This window comes from Rhineura floridana, chromosome 3 (genome assembly GCF_030035675.1).
Source record: "Rhineura floridana isolate rRhiFlo1 chromosome 3, rRhiFlo1.hap2, whole genome shotgun sequence".
NCBI lineage: Eukaryota > Metazoa > Chordata > Lepidosauria > Squamata > Rhineuridae > Rhineura > Rhineura floridana.
The window spans coordinates 56,095,405-56,117,409 of record NC_084482.1 but is presented as its reverse complement, the minus strand read 5'-3'; the positions used below and the strand labels follow the sequence as shown (position 1 = coordinate 56,117,409).

Sequence of the window (22,005 nt, the reverse complement as noted above, 5' to 3'; positions counted from 1 at the left end):
GGAGGTTTTGTCTCCCTGCTGATTCAGGAATCCCCCGGGCCCTCAGGTTATTTCTGCGGTTGTGATCCTCCCATTCAGACATCCTATGGTGAATGTCTGAAGTTGCCTTTTGTAATGCTGAAATGGTGGTTTTATGTTTTAGGCCTAGATCTAGGGCCGCATATGCTGTTTTAGTGATCTCACCAATCTTCTCTGAAAGGCTCTTGATCTCCATCTTTAAAGGATTAATTGTAGCCATTCACTCTTCACTAAGTTCTTTCTAAAATTGTTGCAGGAAGTCAAGCACCGGCTCTGTATCTTCCTTAGAAGTGCAGGCTGTTTCGCGCCATAGTAGGGCCTTCCTTGTGGTCCTCCAGGCCGCTGTTTGATGAGTCAGAGCTCCTCGGAACAAAGTAAACTGTAAGCAGTTTTTCCTTTGCTCCAATGAGGCTGTGGAGCATTGTCTTTCCAGGTACTTATGCTTTTGCCTGTTGATTTTGGTTGTTTTTAGTTTATATTTTAAGCCGCATGAGTGGGAGCAGACAGTCTCATCTGCCATCTTGGCTGATGACATCATCACCCCATTGCAAGACTGGGTTGTTGATGTAAAACCTTGGGGTAATGAGGATGGATGCTGATTTGCTGCCCTAATTTGTATTAGCTCCCTAAACTGCAGGACAATTCTAAGACGCAACAAATTTCTGCTTTCCAATAGAATCAGTCAAATCCCATTAGACACCCATGGAAGGAATTTTTTTTAAACAAGAGTCTGTCTGATAAAACCAAAGCCCTGGGGCACTGCTGATGTGTGCATGGGGAAAGGGATGTTCTTGCCATTGGGCATTGGACTGCAAGGCACTGATTGTTCCAGACAGACAAGAGCAAACAGCACTCAAGTTCCTTCCCAAACCACATCAACAAAGCTTTGCAAGAGTAAGAAAAAACCTAGTGTAGCTTTCTCTTTTTTCTTAGCCTGCTGCCTTTGCAAACATTCCTCTCTAGCTGGACGGCATAGTTGCTCCCACCAGCCATGTTGTTTTTTGTGAGAGAAGTAGGACACCACATTACTGAAGACAGAAAAGGGGCAGACACTTGAAATTCCACCTCAAGGACGTGTACTTCCCATACACTTTTGAACCCACCACCATCATCCCTAAAAAAAAAGATCAAAAGCATCAAACGCTACTTAAGATGTATAAAATTTTATAATTATATCAGTCAGCACATGTGCCACGAGGAAGCCACCTGCCATTGGCTAGTAGCCCAAGAGTATGCAAGCAGTCCTGTCTTGGCCTCCTAGAAGCCTCTGGCAAGCTTGGCGATAAGGCTATTTTCATAGAGGATGGTTTTTCTAATTTTCATGGAGGTTTCTTTGTCAACACCCAGAACAGAATGAATTGCAATAAGTAAGCAGCAAGATATTAATATAACCAAAGCAGGGAATAAAAGTAACCGGCCAATCAGGATCCACAGTATAAACGGATACCATATCCCTGGTATTTATTTTACATGTTTAGCTACTTATCTTCAATCTCTGACATTTCGGGGGAAATGGAAAGTGTTACAGATTTCTGATATTGCTTTCCCATGCAACTTATAACAAAAATCTCAAACCAAACCAAATTATTTTCACACAGCTGAGCAGGAGAGGGGACTTTTGAAAATAATAACAAAATAAATATTATTCAGATTTTCTGGCACTGAAACCCCCCCACCCTACTATAAAGTGAAACTTTGGCTTAGCGAGACTGCGTGACCATGTGGGATCCCGGAGAGGAGCTCATAGCCTCTTTACTCTTCCCTGGTCCTTTTTGCTGCTGTGCTAAGCTAAGCCAAGCCACGTTTTAGCTCATTGTGTCCTCTGAAGTGGATAAGCTCTCTCCTCACTGAGCAGGAGCTGTATATTGGCTTGGACAACATGCTGAGCCAAACCTTGGGTTTGCACAGTGCGGCATGGCAGTAAAAAGGACTGGGGAGGGGCAAAGCAGCTGAAAGCTTTTCTCCAGCACGTTCTCATTAAACCAAACCTTGATGAGGTGTTGTGTGAACTAGGCCATTGTAAAATCATATATAAATAACTGCTTCATAATTATAGGGAAAAAGACACAAAGAAGGCTCACTATATATATATATATATATATATATATATATATATATATAAAATTTAAAACTTTAAATGCCAACCAGCCCTTGAACTTGAGCAAAAGTACAAGCATTTCCTTTTCATCCTGGCTTTAAAGCTGGAATGAGAAATGAATACCTAGCTTGCCATTCGCATGTTCCTACCGTCCAGGAAATGTACACAGCAAAATCTGGAGGGTCTGGAAATCAGCCTCCGCCCTTTCCTTTATCCCATCAACTAAAATTCTGTCATCATTAAATGGCTCTTCTTAGAACCAAGACCGGTAAGGCTCCATGAATAAGTTGGGCTTAAATCTCTGTTATATAGGAAGGGAACTTGTGGCTCTCCAGGTATCATTGAACTACAACTCCTGTCATCCCTGACCGTGCTGGCTGGGGCTGATGGGACGTGAGGCCCAACCACTTCTGAAGGACCACAGGTTCCCGATCCCTGCTCCATTAGGACACACTTTAAGGCCAATGAACTAATGAACTGGTGGGTAGAGGCCTGCTCATTGTAATGAACACTTTAGAAAGCTGCAGCAGCAGTGCTACTCCCAGACATGGAAGGTAAATAATATGTTCTGTGAAAAGAGGCAATGGATGTGGGCTGGACAATGCAAAGCAACTCCTGCCCCAGCCGTTTCACGTTATGTTTGCATGGAATGGATCAATTTTTTCCTATGTCAGCATCAGTAGCGCTTATGAAGGTGAAAGACTGGCATGGGAAATGCCTACATGATCTGAGTGATTTGAAAGATTGGTGCTTTCACTTGTTATTGAAGCAATATGAGAGCGGACCATATTAAACCATCCCACCCCCAGCCATAGAGGTAACGTGTACAAAAACTGAGGCCAACGTTTGTTATGTAGGAAGACATTGTCTTTCCGGCTCATGTGACCAGACCTTGCTGTGGGCTCACAAACTGGAATTGATGGCTTAACCTTGGAGACTTACCACATGGTTTAAAACAAGACTTGGCTTTGGTGCAGATCATTAAAGTGGTTTCTAAGGCAATTATGAATCCTTCAGTGAGACCTCAGACCCATCCTCAGGCAAGCTGACACAATGCAGTCTGTGTTACAGGATCTCCCATTGACATAAGGGAGTCGGAATCCATGATAGCCATGTGCTCCACAGCTTGGCCACCTGCGATTCCATTCCTTCAAGGCTCCTGCTCACTTCTTGGGGCTGAGTGAGCCTCGTGGGGAAGCCTGCACGTAGGCCATGATGGCATTTTGAAGAAAGCTGACTCGCTGAGCTTCCTCCTCTCTCATCCTGGAGATCTCTGCCTCACGAACCCTCAGCTTCTCCAGTAGGCTTGAGATTTCACCCTCTTTGTCCAGTAGCGCCTCCCGGTGGTTGCTGGAGAGAACTACATAAAGAGGAATAAAATATCAGTGCACGGAGATCTCTGTGGTCTCAGGATGGCAAAAACACTCTTGGGGCAGGTTATGTTTTATAAAGCAGTGGCTGAAAACCATGAAGCCCCACACGCACATATGCTCTTCGGTGGTGGAGAAATCTAGGTTTCTGGTGGGAGGTTATACCACAACCTAAACTGCCCTAGGCTCTGTTTGGGAGGAACGGCAGGATATAAATGCAAGGAATTTCTCCATCATCATCATTACTAAGTGGGAAACCTGGGATTTGGTCCCTTCTCTTTTGCTAGCTGTGACAAGTCACTCCTCCAAGATGCTGGTGGCCTTGCTATTGCAAGAGAGTTAATTATGCTGCTGTTTAAGGAGTTGGCATCTGGGATAGCTGGGAGGCAGAAAGAAGACAGGGTGCCCCAGTCTTCTCAACCTTGTGGGCTGGATGTGACACCCAACATTCCACCCAACATTCCCACTCCAGCTCTGCACCTCTTGCTCACATGATCAGCCACTTCACATTTTCTTCCTGCCCTGCATCACACACTCCTATTTCTCTTGATGTGCCTCCTCAGCTTGGGGAGCACACACTGCCATGCGGTCCCCAGGCAGCCCTCTTATTTCCTCCTTGGCTGAGCCATCTCTGCCTCCTTCAGGCCCAACCCTGCCAGCAAGAGGGAAGCTGGGTGCAAAAGTTCCCATGGGTCAGATCCAGCTTCAAGGCATCAAACGTTGCAAAATGGAGGAGTATAACCGTGTTTGGCTACTTCTAAATAACCATCGTCCCCCAGATCTACCTTGCCACTGGTTTGTGGCACACAATGCTCTTTCCTGCAGCTTCTGAGGAAGCAGAGACATATTGTCCCCAACCATATACCTTTCATCTGTCTCTCCAGGGCTGCAATCTTCTCTCGCTGCCCTTCCTGTGCCGCCCTCTCGGCCTCCAAGTGTCCGATCTGCTCCTGCAGCTCCACTCGCACTTTGTTGATCTCAGTGACTTTCTCCTGTTCCTTGCCGCTCAACTCCTGCCATCCAAAAACGTGGGGCAAAGCAGTCAAAAGGGCTGCAGTCTGAGCATGGTGTGTCATGATACTTGCCATACATACTATACCTTCCCCCAACTATACCTTCACAGCGCCATACTATACCTCCAGCATTGGGGAAGAGCTGTGGCTCAGTGGCAGAGCATCTGCTTTGCATGCAGAAGGTTTCAGGTTCAATTCCCAGCAGATCCAGATAGGGCTGTGAGAAAACCCTGTCTGAAATCATGGAGAGCTGCTGCTCGTCAGCGTAGATGGTACTGAGCTAGATGGACCAATAGTCCGACTCAGTATAAAAGACAGCTTGCTATTTTCCTAAGCAATTAATCCCAACAGATCTGCATTCTCCTAGTTTTTCCTGTACATCCTTCAACACTAATGATGCATAGAAACTACTAGTGCAGCCACAGTGCTGGCTAGGTGCTACATTCCATGTGCACATTACCATGAAATGTAGCTGGACCCACCCTGGATAGCACAAAATGCCAATCTGTTTAAAAAGGAAGTTGCTAGGCCTCATGGTTATATAGGAAGTTTTAAAGCGGTTGGGGAGTTGCCCAGAAAAGGACTTTTAGTGGTCAGAGAAGCCGCCCATCCGTTCCCTGCCTTGTGCTTAAAAAAACACACCAACTACCATCTCTTGCTCTTGTATAAATATTTGTTGAAAAAATCTAATTCTATACCAGTGTAATACTTCAAAAGTAGAAATTATGCCCATTTGAAAATTTAACCCAAGTACAGATGTTAGGTTTCCTTGTCGGAAAGGCCCTCACCCTGCTTCCTCCCCTTTCAGGCCAAACTCTCCATTCACCTGCTGAAGCTCTTCCAGCCGCCTCTTGAGTCCTTCCACTTGCAGACTCAGATGGCTCTCCTTAGACTGTGCCTCAGCCACTGCTTGCTTCTGCTGCAGACAGTAATTCTGAGCCTCATCGCGGGACTGCATCATCAGCCGCAGCTTCTCCTCCAGGTAATCCAGTCGCTGTTGCTATGTATCGCAAAAGAGGTGAGGGGATGGGGGGGGGGAGAGAGAGAAATTGTCTGCTTGAAAACATAACACTGGTATGTGCTAATTGGAGCTGTCACCCATCAGTGGTTTGTGCGAGTTATAATCCATTCATTATTCAACTGAATTTGCATATGATAAAAAAAATTGCTCTGAAGCAAAAAGCATACATTATGGCCACATGTATCAGGCAACATGTTAGAAGATGCATTCTCGAGAGGGGGCACAGGAAATGCCTCTTTTCAAGACCACGCTTGCCATCTGCAGTTTTTAGAAGCAGTCATTCAACATGATGTTGAGTTCTATTCCAAGTGTGTGATTCTGCAGTGGAAACTTTGCTCTCTACCAGAGGCAAGAAAACAGGAGGCTGCCACTAAAAATGTCAGCACTCACCCCAATGTGGAGTTACCCATTCCCCCTCCAACTGGCTTCACATCCTGATGCCATGACACTGTGTGTTTCCCTGCCTGTTTCCACATCACTGGCTGCCACTGGTGTGGCTAGGGAAACATAGTGATGTGACATGATGTAGGCCAGATATGGAGAACCTGTGGCCCTCCAGATGTTGCTGAACCACAACGTCCACCATCCACATGACCATTGGCCATGCTTGTTGGGGCTGATGGGAGCTATAATTCAGCACCATCTGGAGGATCAAAGGTTCCCACACCTCATGGAGGCTGCACTACATGTTAGAATGAGGAGGGGACAAGTTAACTTATTTGCTGCTGCAGCAACAGCAGCTGCCATCCTGTGTTTCTCAGAACATGTAGCTCCATCCACAGCATCCAACCACATTCACCTCTTCCAACCTGGCTTGGTTCTTGGCTTTGATGAGCTCTTCCTCAACTTGGCCTCGCTCTACAAGGGCAGCAGCTTTCAGTCGGCTCAGTTCCTAGTTACAAAAACAAAATTTGCATTAACACAACAACTTCAGGTCATCAGAAGCCTGATTTGACAGTCTTTCCTAAGAGATCTCATTCAACAGGCTTCATCTGGATGCAAAATCCTACAGGAAGTCAAAAACAATGGAGACTGGAGATTGGATATGTTCTTCACAGAAATGTGGCTATGACTTGGGGCTTGGTTCCCTGGGGCAGAGTTGTTGCTGTTCCACTCACCTCCTCGAGCCCTATGCGGACGGCCTCCATCCTCTGGATGCGCTCCTGCAGGGCCCGCTCACTTGCCTCCATGTGATGGGTCAGGTGATCTACCTGCATAACAAACAGCAGAGGTGAGAGGGACTGAACATCATCTGGAATAACACTGCAATTGGGAAATTCCACAAAATGGGAACAAAAAGTCTCCTGTACCCTTAAGGCCTTGCTGTCGCCTCGGGGCAGTCCCTTCCTTTTCTCTTCATTCAGTCATATGAAATGGGAAAGGGATTGAAATCTCTTGTAGGAAAAGCACAGGGGCCCTGTCGCATACAACAAGATGCTGAAGGGGGAGGGATTAAGTGTTCCCCTGAAACAGCGAATTAGCTAAAGCCAGTCCTGCCTTTACCGCTACCTGCTGTCTCCCTGATAAGGGAACCTAGTGTGCCTTCCTATCATGACCCTGCTGTCCCCAGGGAGGCTGCTTAAGGACTCAGCAGTCTTCCTTTCACCTCCTTCAGCCGAAGGGACTCTGCATCCTCTAGGACCTGCTTGGACCTCTTCTTCTCCATCTCCAAGCGCTCTGGGGACAAACAGAGAGAACTACAATGTGCCAACTGTTTGAACCTCCCCCCCCCATTGCTTCCCCAAGTAATCCAGGCTCCAGCTTTTATTTATATACTTGATTGACTGACTGATTGATTGATTGATATCCCGCCCTTCCTCCCAGTAGGAGCTCAGGGTGGCAAACAAAAGCACTAAAAACACTTTAAAACGTCATAAAAACAGGCTTTAAAATACATTAACACAAAACATCTTTAAAAACATTTTTTAAAAGCTTTCAAGACATCTTAAAAAAAAGGTTAATTGGACAGCTCAACTCTCCCAGACTCCTGCTCACCTTCCGCCTGTACAGCCCGCAGCTTCATTTCTGCCGTTGTGTGGGTCAGGTCCTCCTTTACCAGGAACAGCTGCTCCTGCTGTGCTTTGCACCTTCTTTCCAGGTCATCCACCTAGAAGGAAGTCACCCCCACAGGCAAGCTCAGTCTCTGCACCCTGGACTGCTGGGACAAGATGCAGACGTGTGAGGGTGGCTCCGCTGGCAGCAGTAAGAGAAGAAGATGGGCTCTGGAGATCTCAGGTAATTGAACCACTGCAAATACTCCCGCCATTCTCTTACCTGATTCCTAAGCAGGAGGTTTTTCTCATGGGCTGCTGAAAGTTCACGCTGAAGTTTTTCCTCTCGATTAGCAGATGCCTAAAAAGGCAGGCAGTGGCAGCTATCAGACCTTCTTTTCCTTCTTTCTTCCCCCAAACCCCCAGTGTGGCTGCCCATATCACCCCCCATTTATTCTGGGCTCCTTTCCCGAACAAAGGCTTCTATGCTCAGGCTTCACACAGTGCCACCCATCTCCTGCTCAGCCATGTACGTCTCCAGGCTGCCCAGATCATCCCAGCCTACCATCTTGAGTTGCTGCAATTCTTTGGCCTGGCTCTCAACCAGCCTTGCTTGCTCCTGCTTTGCCATACTCAGCAACTCTCCCAAGTTGCACACCTTCTGCTCGGACAGAGCTAAAGCTGCCTCAGTCATCTGGAGCCTGCGAGGCAAAAAGTGTCATGTTAGCTACTCCAGCCACCCTGAAGACGGCAATGAGTCTCAGCAAGCCTGCTACACTGCAACAGACTGGAGGCATGCAGCAAAACAAAGCAAGCTCCTGAGCACTTGTGGCCAGAATCGGACGGTAGAGGAATTAAATTGTCCTGCGTATTCCCTTTGGTCTCCAAGAACCTTCTATACACAAAATTCCACATGTGGAGCAGAGGATACATTCTCAAGATGTATTAACTCAGTATCAGAGCTTGGAAAAGTTACTTTTTTGAACTACAACTCCCATCAGCCCCAGCCAGCATGGCCACTGGATTGGGCTGATGGGAGTTATAGTTCAAAAAAGTAACTTTTCCAAGCTCTGCTCAGTATAACAAACACTACCTCTTGGGGGTTTTCAGGGATGGGAATTTGATGCCCTCCATATGTTGCTGGACTACAGCTGCCATCATCCCTGACCATTGACCATCCCAGCTGGGAGCTGGAGTCCAAGAATATCTGGAGGGCCACAGGTTCCCCATCCCTTCATGAAATACGTACTTAGATTAACTTTTCCATATTATACAACAGGGTGCATTTTAAACCATTCAGTGCAGTGCTGGCCAGCCTTTTATTCATGTCACAAGGCAAGCCCAAGATATAAGAGATTGCTCTTATACTCCAGCAGTAGTCTTCAACCTTCTACCAAAATATGCATGTGGGGATCTTTACTTTTTTACCATAAGTTTGCATAGTGGTAGTGTAGCTGGTGACCCAGCAGTGAGCTGAAGACCAAGGTGCTACAGTACATATACAGCTTGCCTCCAGTGCCTTAGGATGGTTTTGCCTCAAGGCAACTGAGCTGAGAGCAGGACAACACTGGAAAAGCAAACAGACATGCGGGTCTGGTTCTGTGCAGGCCTGTATGATTTCTGTCCAAAACACCACCCATTTCTGCTGCTGGTGCCACCACCTGACTACCCATGATGTAAAGCAATCTAGTTATTCCTCACCATGCTTTAGCCATACTTTTATGTGCATGATCAGAACAGCAAAAGCACAATAAAGGAAACAATTTATTCCCAGTCTTCCAAAGCAGATATCTTTTATTTCTGGAATGAGTAGATAAGTATTTGAATGACCAATGACGTCAAGTGGAGTAACAGCCCACACTGTTTAAACATGCAGGGGGAGGGGAGAAATGTTTACCTCCTCAGTCATACATGAATTATCATGCCTACACAATCTAGGAACATTTGTCCCATGCAATCGTTGAACCTGGACTCTGGTCTAATCATCCCAACTCCAGGCTTTTCCTGCTCACTCCTGCACTTCCTGGTAACTTGAAGTACGAGGATGAGCAAGGACTATTCCCATGCAGGCTGGGATTCAACTTTGGCTGGATATTTTGTTAGCAATGAAAGCCTGGCTTCTCCAGCCCCCCTGCCCAGAAAGTTGCTGCTCCTTACTTTGCTTGTAGCGAGTTCAATACAGAATGCCGCTCAGTCAGGGCCTCCTGCAGCTGCCCGATTCGTCCTGCCGATACCCTGGATGGAGAAGAGAGGAAATATCCAGGTATGGGACCACCCATAAAGTATGCCATATGACAACAGCGGGGAAGGGAGTAGCCACAATGTGACAAAAGAGCACTGGTTAAAATGGGACAAATTGTGACAAGTGGAAGAAGAATTTTTAAAAGACTTAAAAAGCAACACCACCACACTTTATAGATGGTTGCTATGAGACAAGCAATGCTTCCAGATGATGTTTTGCAAGGGATTGGCACTCTGAATATAATGTTTTATTAGTTTTGTAAGCCATCTTCAACCGTATGAGGAAAGGTGGGGCATAAAAATACTTTAAAACAAATAAATAAAATACAGTATTCTGACTCCTAGGCCAGAAGGACTAGTGCAGATGAGGCAGAACCCCCCCCCCACAAATATAACTATTCCTAAACTTTCAGAGTAGGAAGCAGCACCTTTTGGGAGGTGCTCCTTGTTCCATGGTACCGTTGCTGCTTGCAGTAACATCTAGTAGCACTTAAAGGCAACATCAAAGCACCCCAGTCTGGACCCAGATAGAGAGGGACAAAAGTCTGCCGCCCATAATTCACTCACCTGCTGCTGCGGTTTATTTCCTCTCGCTGTTTGTCAATGGTGTCCATCATATTCAGGAACTGGGAAGCATGTATGTCAAATTAATAACATGACTTTGAAATTCAAGCAGCTGGCAGCCATATGTACTCTTATCAAGAGTTCTGGGACAGCCTCTTCAATTAGCAAGTCTCTTCTAGACTCAGGCTCTTCTTCCAAGCCCTTTGGTTAACATTAATAGTTATATAATATTTTTATCACACCCTTCTCTTCCAGTGTCCTCCCCACATTTTAATCACACAACCACCCTATGAGGTAGGTTTGGCTGAGAGATAGAGAGTGGCCGAAGGTAACCCAATTGGCTTCAAGTTTGAAGCCACGTCCCCCTAATCCTAGCCTAACGCTCTGTTCACTGGACTTGTATGTTTGTTAAGGGAATGTTATTACTGTACTCACAGGAGCTGAAGGTAAACACAAAGATGCTGAATAGCAAGTGGTTAAGATCCATTAGCATCTTGTCAAGTATAGAAAGACCAACGTTTTATTTAATCAAATGGGCTATTTTCAGGGAGTTTAAAAGACTTTGTTTTCTTAGCTGGACTAGTTCAGATGGTCTTTCAGGGAGACTGAAAGTTGCACAGACCTCTGGACACCCAAAGGGCTTCTGCCCACTTCTCTTGGCTTAGGCTCTGCTACGTGGCCACAGGGATCCCGCAAGAAGATTTCACAGTAACAATCTACCCTAGGCCAGACAAGAAAAACTGGTCCAGTCTTTCTCCAATTCCTAGATTGTTCATAACAGCTTGCTATCTAATCTCAGGGGTGGGAGGATCCTGTAGATCTGAATGATTTCCTCTGGAAGTTTAAGAGGATCATCAAGTAAGGTTATGAATGCAATGCTGTTGAGCTCCAACACTGTTGCAAATCAATCCTTCTACTCCCTAGATAACCTGAGTGATGCAGGAACATCTTGTGGTCTTATTCCTGGATGAAGAAGACAGGATAGCTCCATCACTCCTACTTGTCATTGGCACATACCCCAAAGGTATCAAGGCAAGCTAACACACCTGTTTAGAGTTCTCCTCCTTCAAGCAGATCACCTCTTTGCTGAGCACTTGGGTCATGTTACGACTCTTGCAGAGGATATCCTGACGTTCTTGGTTGTGTTCCATGGCTTGAACTGGGCCAGAAGCAGGGAGAGAGAGGGAAAGAGACAGAGAGAGAGGGATGAGCAAAAATGAAACTTTTCACCAAATCCTCTGCCCTCTCTGGGTCTGCAAATAAACTCACTTATGTTCCAAAATCACAAATGGGAAATCCACCAATTACTATTAGCATGTTCCCTGTGCATCTGGGATCAAAAGGGGAGCAATACATAAGAAGAGCAAACCAAAGGTCCATCTGTTCCAGAATTCTGTTTCCAGTAGGTCTCAGACCAGATGCCTTTGAGAAGCCTACACGCAGGGCACGAAGGCAATAGCCACCCCTAAAAGTCTTCAGAATGTCTCCCTCTCCACCTACCCCAAATCCAGAATGTACTCCAACTTCAAAGAACTGGGAGTCTCTCTGAGTTTGCATTTTATTTGCCCACCGAGTTCTACAGGACCATTGAGTATGGTACAACCTGCTGGAGCAGCTGAATCTACAACTCTAAGCACGTAGGGGCTGGCACAGTTACTCACCCACAGCCTTCAGGATGTCACTGGGCACATTGTTTCCGGCCAGTCCTAGCTGTCGTAGTGCCCGGTTGTTACGCAGACAATTCAGGAGTGCACGGCCCCCCAGAAGCCCAATGTTGTTCCAACGCAGATCTAAGTAAGAAGCAAAACATCACACATGGCCACCAATCAAACACAAGATCTTGCTTTTCCAGGTTTTCACATGCCTACAGCTGAAACTGGGCTACATATGGAGAAATTATAACAGGAATTCATAGAGGGTCCTTGACTTTAGAGGTTTCTTTTGGAGATGGGGTGGGACATTATGGGAGAGACCATAGCTCAGTGGTAAAGCATCTGTTCTGCATGCAGACAATCCCATGTTCAATCCCCGGCTTTTCCAGGTAGGGCTGGGAGATACTGCCTGCCTGAAATCCTGGAGAGCGGCTGCCAGTCAGTGTAGACAATACTGACTTAGATGGACCAATGGCCTGACTCAGTATAAGGCAGCTTCCTATGTTGCTATGGTGATATTGCCCATAATGTCAAGGGTGTGATTTGTACTTGGTAGAGAAATGTTTGCTGAACTGTTACAAACAGTTTAGCAAATCAATGTATCCAAGCTTTATTTTGTTTGTGAAGCAAACAGTCCACTTTACAGAATTATGCAGAATTAGAGGTGCTTAAGCCCTGTAATTACTTTGGGCTTAGGTGCACCAAATCCTGTGTAAGACTGGGTTATAAAGTCTTTTGATTAAATTACAACTAACCCAAACAACTCTTGGCATCCAGGTTAGAGCACTGAAAGATGGAAGGATCATAAGAGACCTTCAAAGAAGACAGATGTTGAACCTCTTCCTCAAGTCCCTTAGAAATCCTTGGAAAGATGGAGCTGGTCCCATCTTCTCCCTCCTGAGTCATACATCAACAGCAGTGGCACAGGGGGATGCTCCATTTGACAAAAATAGACCAGGAGTGAGGCTAATGTTAATTAGTTCTCAGGCCAAATAAACAAACACCAACATTCCTATTCCAAAGGTAATACATGAATCAGCCTGACATATCTTTGTCAACCTTTGATGATTATATTATGTATTTTGTAATATTTATGAAGTGTTCATGATATATTGTAACTATGTTAAATTTTGGCATGTCTTGGAATATTTTGATGTTTTGTATATGATTTGTTTTTGTGATCCTTAGCTGTTTTACGTATGTACCTTATATAGAGAAATTTAATTATGTTACTTAAAATGTAAAATTATTAGTAGCATTACTTTGAACACAGATTCTTTTTTTATTGGGATTTGTATATTGCTTAGACTTGCAGTCTTTCCTAACCTTTGGATCCCCAGATGTTGCTGGATTACAATTCCCATCATTCCTGACCATTGGCCGTGCTGGCTGGGGCTGATGGGAGTTGTAGTCCAACAACATCTAAGGACCTAAAGGTTGGGAAAAGCTGGCTTAAGAGATTTCTGTTGAAGTATGAAGCAGTACAAAATTAACTAATGAACGAAAATACATATCCACCCAGAATGCAGAGTTAACTGCCCTAGCACACAGAGGACACTCGAAAGTGAGGTTTCTGTAAGGATATATCAGAGGCAGGCACTGCCCATGTGAGTGTGGAGAGTTATGAGCATTTCACCATATGTTGCTTATGGTGGCAGTAGCAGCAAGGCAGCTGATACAGCTCAGTGGTTGAAGGTCCCATGACAAAAAAGCACAGAACAGGCCACTAAGAGCGTGCCTGCAATTGTACATTTCGGAGCATCATTTGGCCTGGCTTGGTTGGGTGACGGTGGACAAAATTATATTCTTTTGAACAGATAAAGAGAGTAGCACGATATATCTGCACAGTGGGAGAGATGCCCAGTTGCCCCAACATCATCTCCAATTCTGCAAATGCTGCTTGGTAACACCTCGTGTGTGCACTGAGCGAGTCAGGATGAAAGTGGATCACTCTGCAGATTACACAGGGTTCTGTAACGTCCTGCAGCTTGGATACAGGCACAGAGCAAGGCTCAAGCCAGTGCATCAAGTTTCTGAATGCAGATGGTCACAGCTTACTACAGCTGTGAAATTCCCAGGATAGAATCATCACTTCCCTGTAAAGAGAACTGGGTTTGACAAGAAGGGGAAGATATCCCATTATTTAGAAACACCAGTCTTACCAAGTTCCTGTAGATTGGAATTAACTTTCAGTGCCATGGACAGCTCTCCTGCCCCCTGGTGGTTGATCTGGTTATTGCGCAGATCCAAGCATTGGAGGTGACAGTTTGCACCAAGCCCCTCACAGAAGATGGCAAAACTTTCTTCCCATACACCTAAATTGTTCCATTCTAAAGTGAGACTGAAGGGGGGGAGTAAAAAAAAAGGGCAAACAGACCACTTTAGAGGCAAGAGACATCACAACCAGCACATAGTTATCCATCAAGAAAGGAACCTTTAATTTCTCTCTACATCACTCACATTCTGTATAAATTTTAAAAGGTAATCTTGTGTGACACTCTATAAACATTTAATTCTGTAGAAAAAAATAAAGAAAAAAATTCCCCCTTCTCAGTTTTGGTGAACAAAAACAGAAGGTTTTGTTCCCAGCCAGCTGCCTAAAAACCTCTACCTGCTACACCAAGTGTGGGGAACCTGTAGCTCTCCAGATGTTGCTGAATGACAACTCCCATCAACCCCAGAACCCCAGAAAACATGACCAATAGCCAGCAATGACAGGAATTGTAGTTTAACATCTGGAGGGCTTTCCGACTTTCTGACATCTGTGCTACAGATACACACCTCACTCCCAGCGAGGTCAAGAAGGAGCAGACCCATCCCAAATTCCTGTAACGGCTCACCTCCTAATTGTCTTGTTTTGCCTGAGCAGTTTCCCCAGAGCCTCTGCCCCAACAGCTCGTAGGTTGTTCCCCTGAAACAAACCAAGCCTGTCAGTTAACAGCATAACATAAGAAGAGCCTTCGTGGCTCAGGTCAAAGACCCATCTACTCCAGTATCCTATTGACACAGTGGCCAACCAGATGCCTCTGGGAAGCCCAGAAGCAGGCCATCAGTGCAAAATAGCCCTCTCCTCCTCATGAAATGGTATTCATTTGCCTGCCCCGTACTTGCTTATCAGGAACAAACATCTACACTACAAACATAAAGTTGCTTTAAATGAGTTTGTTGTATCATGGCAACACCCAAGGACCCTTGGGAGATAGATATTTGGGAGGATGCTGTGATTTCTCCCACCCCCAAACTACAATTTTCATTCAGTTTCATGTTTTTATATTTTACATTTGTTATGAACCATTGTTTGTAGGATTCTGTGGTTTACAGTGCTTTGTGTATTATTTGAATAGAAAGGCAGAATGAAATTTAGTAAGTACATAAATAAATTCCCAAGATTCCTTTTGGAGGGGAAGCCATAACATTTCATCTGGGATAAATCTGTAGCATCAAAAACAAACACTATATCTGTGACTAAGATCTGGGCTAATAATACATTCTGACTTACACAAAATATTTGTCTCTCCTGACTCATGTGGGGGTAATGAGGGGACAGATCCTTCTTTGTGGTGCTTTGTTCCACATGAGTTTTGGATTGGGATATAAGTCATATGTATAGAAACTGCAAGAGTTGAAAACAATTAACTGGGGCTCCTTCTTCTCACTTGGTTATGATTTTGTACTCTTGACTTTAAATTTAAAACTATCTCTCTGCAACCATGAAGACCAGAAACTTAACCTTAAAAAACAGCTGAGATTCTCAACTTTTAAAGCTTCATTTTAAACTTTCTTAGGCCCTTCTGCTTGAAGTGGAACAGACTTACCTTCAGGTCCAATGATTTCACAACAGTGTTGGAACAAAGTCCATGCAGTAGTAGCTTAGCTCCTGCAAGGGGACAGAAAAGGGCAGTTCATTTCTTTTTGTATGCTGCAGGGCTGGCCTCTCAACCCCTAGGTATGAGCAGCAGGAGTCAGCAGGCACCCATTTCAGTCAGGCAACATGATAAAGAAAGCTCTACACTTTGCACCCTCTTGCTAAGATTCTAAAGAAGAGATAGCCAACAAGGTGAGCTGCAGATGTTTTGGACTACAAGCTCCATCAGCCTAAGCCAGCATGGTCCATGATCAGGGATGATGGGAGTTGTAACCCATAATGTCTTGAAGGCACCATATAGGCTATCCCTATTCTAATGGGTGCCAAAAAGTCTTTCACTGGGTCTTCTTGTTGCTTATAACCCTGGCCTGAGAAAGCTGTTTCAAAGGGAAGGAATAGTTTGTTTATAGCACCATCTTATGCATGTTGTGAGTTACTGGACCCAATCCAAAGACCTAAATGGTTTAAGGCTCAAGTATTTAAACGAACACCTCCCACACTATCAAACAACCTGTGCTTGGAAGTTTGTGAGGAAGGCCCTGCTGGTGGTATTGCCAACAAAAACTGTGAAGCAGCACCTTGTGACAGTGCCTTCTCCATGCTGGCTCCTCATTTGTGGAACTCCTTCCACAGGTGCATCTGTCTCCTAAGTTGTTGACATTTAGATGGAGACTAAATACTTAGGGTTGGAGTGCTAAGGTGAATGTTCCATCAGCACAAGGATGTCTCCTTATGTGAAAGAATTTTCTCCCCCCTTCACCCCTAAATCTGTACTGGATTTCCCCCCAACCTTCAGGAACTGATTTGGAGATGGCATTGGGTGTGCATGGGGGAGGAGAGTCTGTTGTGCAAGTGGTAATCCTTGCGCTAGTACTATGCTTTCATTGAAAACTTCCCATATTTGTGTGCCCAAGCTTCTGAGATATGTTGACTGGCATTCCAGCAGTTTGGCAGTTTTTGTACACATTTTGGTTGTAGACGTGAATTTTTATATGCTTTTTATTATTGCATGGATTATATTTTCAATGACATAGGGCTGTATTCAACATAGCCCTAAGGTGAATGTTCCATCAGCACAATGGAACATTCTCTCCATCTCTTCCCGTGCACACCCCCTAAATCTGTTCTGGGTTTTCCCCCAATCCTCTGGATCAGATTTTGGGATGGTGTGGGGCAAGAATTGGGGGACAGCCTGTTGCAATGGTGCTAATCCTTGCAGTAGCACAAGTATTTTGTCCAATACCATCCATGGAACTTAGTTGTTCATCATCTTGGGCTCCCATGGGTGGACAGCCTAACGTAGGACTGTTGGGATAAACAAGGTTTACTGAGAGGTCCAAAAAGAGATTATTTTAAATTATGAAGTAAGCTATACATTGCCTGAATAACACACTTACTTATTATTTTTATGTCCAATGGGGCTTACTCCTGGGTGTGTGTGCATTAGACTGTAGCCTAAGAAAATCATATAATTGCAGCAAATGCCTAAGCCCTAGGTAAGGGACCCTGTCAAAAACACGTGCTTTTGGCACTGGGAACATTTTGTGTTGTTTCAGTGGAATCTTTTCTGTGGCATAGTCTTATTGGCAGGATGATCTTGGGACCAAACTATACATGATGTTAAATGTGTCTTTACACTTAACATGCACAATTACATCAGTCTGGGTGGCTGATAATTGGCAGGCATGAAGGGGGATTTAAACCTTTCATCCCCTATTGTGGTGCTGAGAAAAATATCTTATTATGCACTTTAAAAAACCTGCACATCAAATGCAAAGATTCATTTAACATCACTTCATGTGTAGCTTGGCTCTTGATAGTATTTTTAAACACACTTCTTACAGATGCACAATGGTTCTGAATAGCGACCATCCCCTCCTTACTCAGTTTGCCCCCTGCTTACTGTAATTCTGACCAGCAAGTATTTGAAGGGCCTTTCATTGCATCTCATTGTCTCTTGTTTTATTCCCTTCCAAGAAATACATGGAAACACCTTTACACCCTTTGTTTCTTGTAAGAAACAGACTAACATAGCTACCCTTCTGGAAATGTATTCCTGATAAATTATCATAACAATTTATTCCAATTTAGTGGAAAATCTGCATTTTAAGAGGAGTAGAAAAACCCACCCATACAACACACTGAAACATACTGATGAAAAAAACAATGTTAAAAGTGAGCAACTGAACGAGGGGTGAGAGGCCATGAGGAAAAGAGGCCACAAATTTCAGCTTTTAATTTCCATTCTCAGGAAAGGACAGAAAAGAAGAATTGCCTTGTGAACAGATAGAGCCCCACCTTCTTCACTCAGCATACAATTGCTCAGCATTATCTCTGTGAACTGGAGTTCATCCTGGAAGAGCTTGCCCAGGGCGCCACAAGTTTCCACAGAAAGGGTATGCGTAGCTAAATCCAAGCAGTTTCTCCCCATTGTTTCCTCCAAGTGCTGCAAGATACTCTCCTGGGGCTCAGCACCACTCTCCTTGCACAGCCTAACGTAGGACCGTCGGAAGTCATCCATCTCTGTGGCAGGCATCAGAATCACTCATGCCCACCCATGTAGATGAGAAATTAGAAAAGGTCCCAATATGAAAAGGCAGCTGAGGGTAGCCTGGTGGACAGCAACAGTCAGATGTTATCACCATGGTACACATTGCTGAGTGCTTTCTCTCGGGTAATCATGCTCCAAGATTCTAAGGAAACTCCACACAAGGGCACTAGTAGTGCACCAGCCTGCCCAACTTTACCCCTGTACATGAAGCCCAAGACAATCAGTCAGGTTTCTAAACACTCACTGAGGGTTGCTAGAAATACAGCCTCACCCTTCAACTGCCAACTCCAGCCTATGTAACTAAGGAAAATGAAGCATGATGGGTATCGTAGTTAAATTCTTCCTCTGTCAAATCCAATTATTTGGGAAGCAATGCATGCTGGGAGTTGTAGTTCAGCAGTATATTTGACTGTCTCTTCTTGGGCATTCCTTCTCTGTACCAATGTTCCTATTTTGTTCATATAAATGAAACATACATATAAATATACATATAAAATCAAATTAGAAACTGAAGTAACGAATGCAACTGAAGAAGAGCTAGAGTTACCAGATCAAACATTTAAAAATAATAGACACTGCTAGAGATACATTTGATGCCTGTTCTGTGGCATTATCATGTTCTAAAATAAGAGGCACCCACTGTGTTTTCTGAAGCTGTGGTCTTCTTGTGGAATAACAGACAATCCTTTTAAAATAAACATCTGGCTGTGTGACTGTTCTATAGGATTCCTGAGAACTCAAAGTGTGGGTCTGACTGTTCTATCATGTTCTGTGTGAAGTTGTAAGATACTGAAATCTGGGATGTACATTCTGCAGAATACAGAGGACATCTGGCAACCTTATCTATTTTTTGAGTGTCATCATATTAATGCATTAATTTAATTTAAACTGGAGGTATGGAGCCAGCCTTTCACACAAAGACACCAAGTTGTTGCCTCCCTCCCTGGGGATTTCTTTTGGAATCACACAGTTGTCTGTGAGAAATTGTTACAGTGATATGAGGTATGAGTACTATCAGGGATTAGAAATAGACACTTTATTCTGTGAGCCAGAAATCAACAATCCACTTACTTGTAAATTAATTCACAGGAACAGTTCAGTCTCAGGGCAAGTTCACACATACATGTTCACCAGTAGCGTAACCAGTAGCTTTTCATGTGCCCTGTGCAAGGTTTTATTTTTGGGGCCCTTAATTTTTTTTTGGGGGGGGGGAAATAATAATAAAACAAATACGATATAACAATTGTTTATAAATAATTTTCATTTCAGCAATAATAATAATAAAACAAATACGATATAACAATTGTTTATAAATAATTTTCATTTCAGCAAATCCATTTCAGGGGGCCCTTCATCCTGTGCCCTGTGCCTGTGCACCTGTTGCACCTGCCTAGTTACGGCACTGATGTTCACCACTCATTGACTGCAGCACATGGAACAGTTATTACATTTCAAACATTTTTTATTGCCTCACATCACCAAGCACAGTTGTTTTCAATGAAGGCAGTTCATGCTTGAATCTAAAAGTCACTGTTTGAAAAGTCAAATTCTATTAGTTCTGCAATCTATGGAAACTTCCTGAACAAACCTAATCTCATTTGACTTTTAAACAGATTTATTTTATTAATTTTAATAAAAACACGTAAATCAATAAGAAATTGCTTGAAACAGTTTTATGTGCATGTTTTACCTCAATTTCATCACCCATTCTCTCCCCACACCTTCCGTTCAACACTGTCCTTGCAGTTATTAAGAACTTGGGAACTTGTTGTGAACCTTCTAATTGCATACATTCAACCACAGATTCATATCCATTCATACCTCCACAGACACATATAAACGAGAAAATCAAACAAAGAGAAGAGTAGGAGAGAAGGAAAAGGGAGAGTGAAAGGAAGTGCTGATCAGTATGGATTTAAATGGAAAAAGACTGATTCAGCAGCAGATTCTGCAAACCGCACACTGGACTCTAGTTGAAAGTTTAAATAAAGGATAGATCACTGCTGATACCTGTTGGAAGTGTGGAGACATGGAATCACTTAGGAAGCTGAGCACTGGGATACCCAATTGTTGCTGAATTCTGGGAACAGGTGGCAAAGTGTATTAATCTGGTTCTCGAAACGTGTGAGAAGTGCTATTGTTAGGATACTCTCTAGAACCTGGACCAAGTGTCAGGAACCTCAGGCCTGGCAGCCAAGGCCATACCCCTCACTGGCCTCGATTCACATTGGCCTCGAGTGTTTTTGCCTGGCTGGAATATGTCCTTGAACTTTGATAATAGAAGATAGAGAGGGGGTGTGTGGGTAGAAACTACCCTACTGTACAAAAGTAAAATTGACATTCATTGCTCTGCCCACTTTTGCCTCTGGCCCTACCCACCACTGGCATGGGGCCCTGGAAGAGTGACCAGACGGGAATGTGGCCCTCACCTGACCTAATCTCTAGAATCTTATTTGGAATGTAGAGAAGGCCATCAGATTTCTTTGCTCCATACTCACTCCTTCTTTGTCAGTCCTTGCCACCTGTCTCCATGCCTAGGAAGGTTCTGACTAAATCAACCTGCAAAGGGACCACTTCATTTGTGTGTTTTTTCAGTTGGCACAAAGTATGCTAGAAGTAGTAAAATGGAAGTATTTTAGAATGACTTCAGAGTCAGTGGCCTTAGGAATGCAGCCCAGTCCTAAGCTACTTTCTTGAATAAAAGTCTTCCTGTATTTAGTGTGTCTAACTTCTAAGTAAACTTGCTTAGGACCAAGCTTTCAAGTTTGAGAGTCTAGGCTGTAGACTTTCAGCTACTGACTCTGAAGTCATTCTAAAATGATTCCATATTACTAAGACTTTTATTCATGAAAGTAGCCTTAGGAATGCAACCCAGTCCTAAGCCTTTTGGATGTGGAACTACTTTCAGGGAGCTAAGGACGCTTAGGACTGCAGCCCTGCAACCCAATGCTATACATATTTACCCACCAAGTCCCATCGAGTTCATTGTGACTAGGTTTGCAGCCTTAGGTCACAATTCTACGCATGCTTACAAGAGACAAAATCCTACTGGACTTAATAAGACTTATACATATTTGTTTATGAGTAAGTCCTACTCTAAGCAAATGGTTTGGGATTGATCCAATAAGACTGATGGAAAATACTCGCAATCTATCCCTCCCAATAATGTTCCTATAAATGGGAACTTATTCTGAATAAGACTACGCTCGGGCTACAGGTTGTAGAGATGTGAGCAGAAACAGCAAATGCTGATGACAACAGAGCTGTTATCAGAGACAATGAGAAATGCTGTCACCCTTCCGTCTAAACTTACCCTAGTCGAGGCTCTTACATTCCCCTTACCTCATTTACCCTCAGATCCCTGTCCTGGCCCCTTTGAGGACCAGATCCCCTGGTCACCTTCCATCGCCCCTATCAAACGAGGCTTTCCGTTTAGGTCTCTAACTTCGATTACTTACTGGGGCAGAACACTGGTGAAAACCTGAGACGGAGCGGGGCGTCAACTACAAGTCCCATAGTTCTTGACAGGGGCGGCCTCTTCTACCACCGGAAGTGGAAAGTAATTGTGAGCGGGAGCCAACATTAGACAGACTACATTTTCCAGCATGCCTTGCGTGATGA

The 22,005-nt window shown here is 44.2% G+C and overlaps 1 protein-coding gene across 6 annotated transcripts; it reads right to left on the bottom strand.

The window, feature by feature from the left end:
* Window positions 1-1,178: 1,178 nt before the first annotated feature.
* Window positions 1,179-21,947, bottom strand: LRRC45 (leucine rich repeat containing 45). Of its 6 annotated transcripts, none has more exons than XM_061615949.1 (20): window positions 21,843-21,947; window positions 19,456-19,572; window positions 18,656-18,832; window positions 18,132-18,444; window positions 15,784-15,845; window positions 14,809-14,879; window positions 14,131-14,309; window positions 11,978-12,106; window positions 11,363-11,475; window positions 10,320-10,378; window positions 9,669-9,746; window positions 8,077-8,212; window positions 7,795-7,872; window positions 7,516-7,627; window positions 7,127-7,197; window positions 6,639-6,731; window positions 6,320-6,412; window positions 5,326-5,499; window positions 4,352-4,499; window positions 1,179-3,476 (listed from the first exon to the last, which is right to left on the bottom strand). In XM_061615949.1, the coding sequence occupies exons 4-20, from the start codon at window positions 18,367-18,369 to the stop codon at window positions 3,280-3,282; spliced, it is 2,031 nt and encodes a 676-aa protein (XP_061471933.1). In that variant the 5' UTR covers window positions 18,370-18,444; window positions 18,656-18,832; window positions 19,456-19,572; window positions 21,843-21,947; the 3' UTR covers window positions 1,179-3,279. The 6 variants fall into 6 exon arrangements, with proteins under 6 accessions (XP_061471933.1, XP_061471929.1, XP_061471928.1 ...); XM_061615945.1 differs by adding an exon at window positions 20,395-20,464 and having other exon boundaries at window positions 18,132-18,832; window positions 21,843-21,906; XM_061615944.1 differs by having other exon boundaries at window positions 18,132-18,832.
* Between the last annotated feature and the right edge of the window lie 58 nt (window positions 21,948-22,005).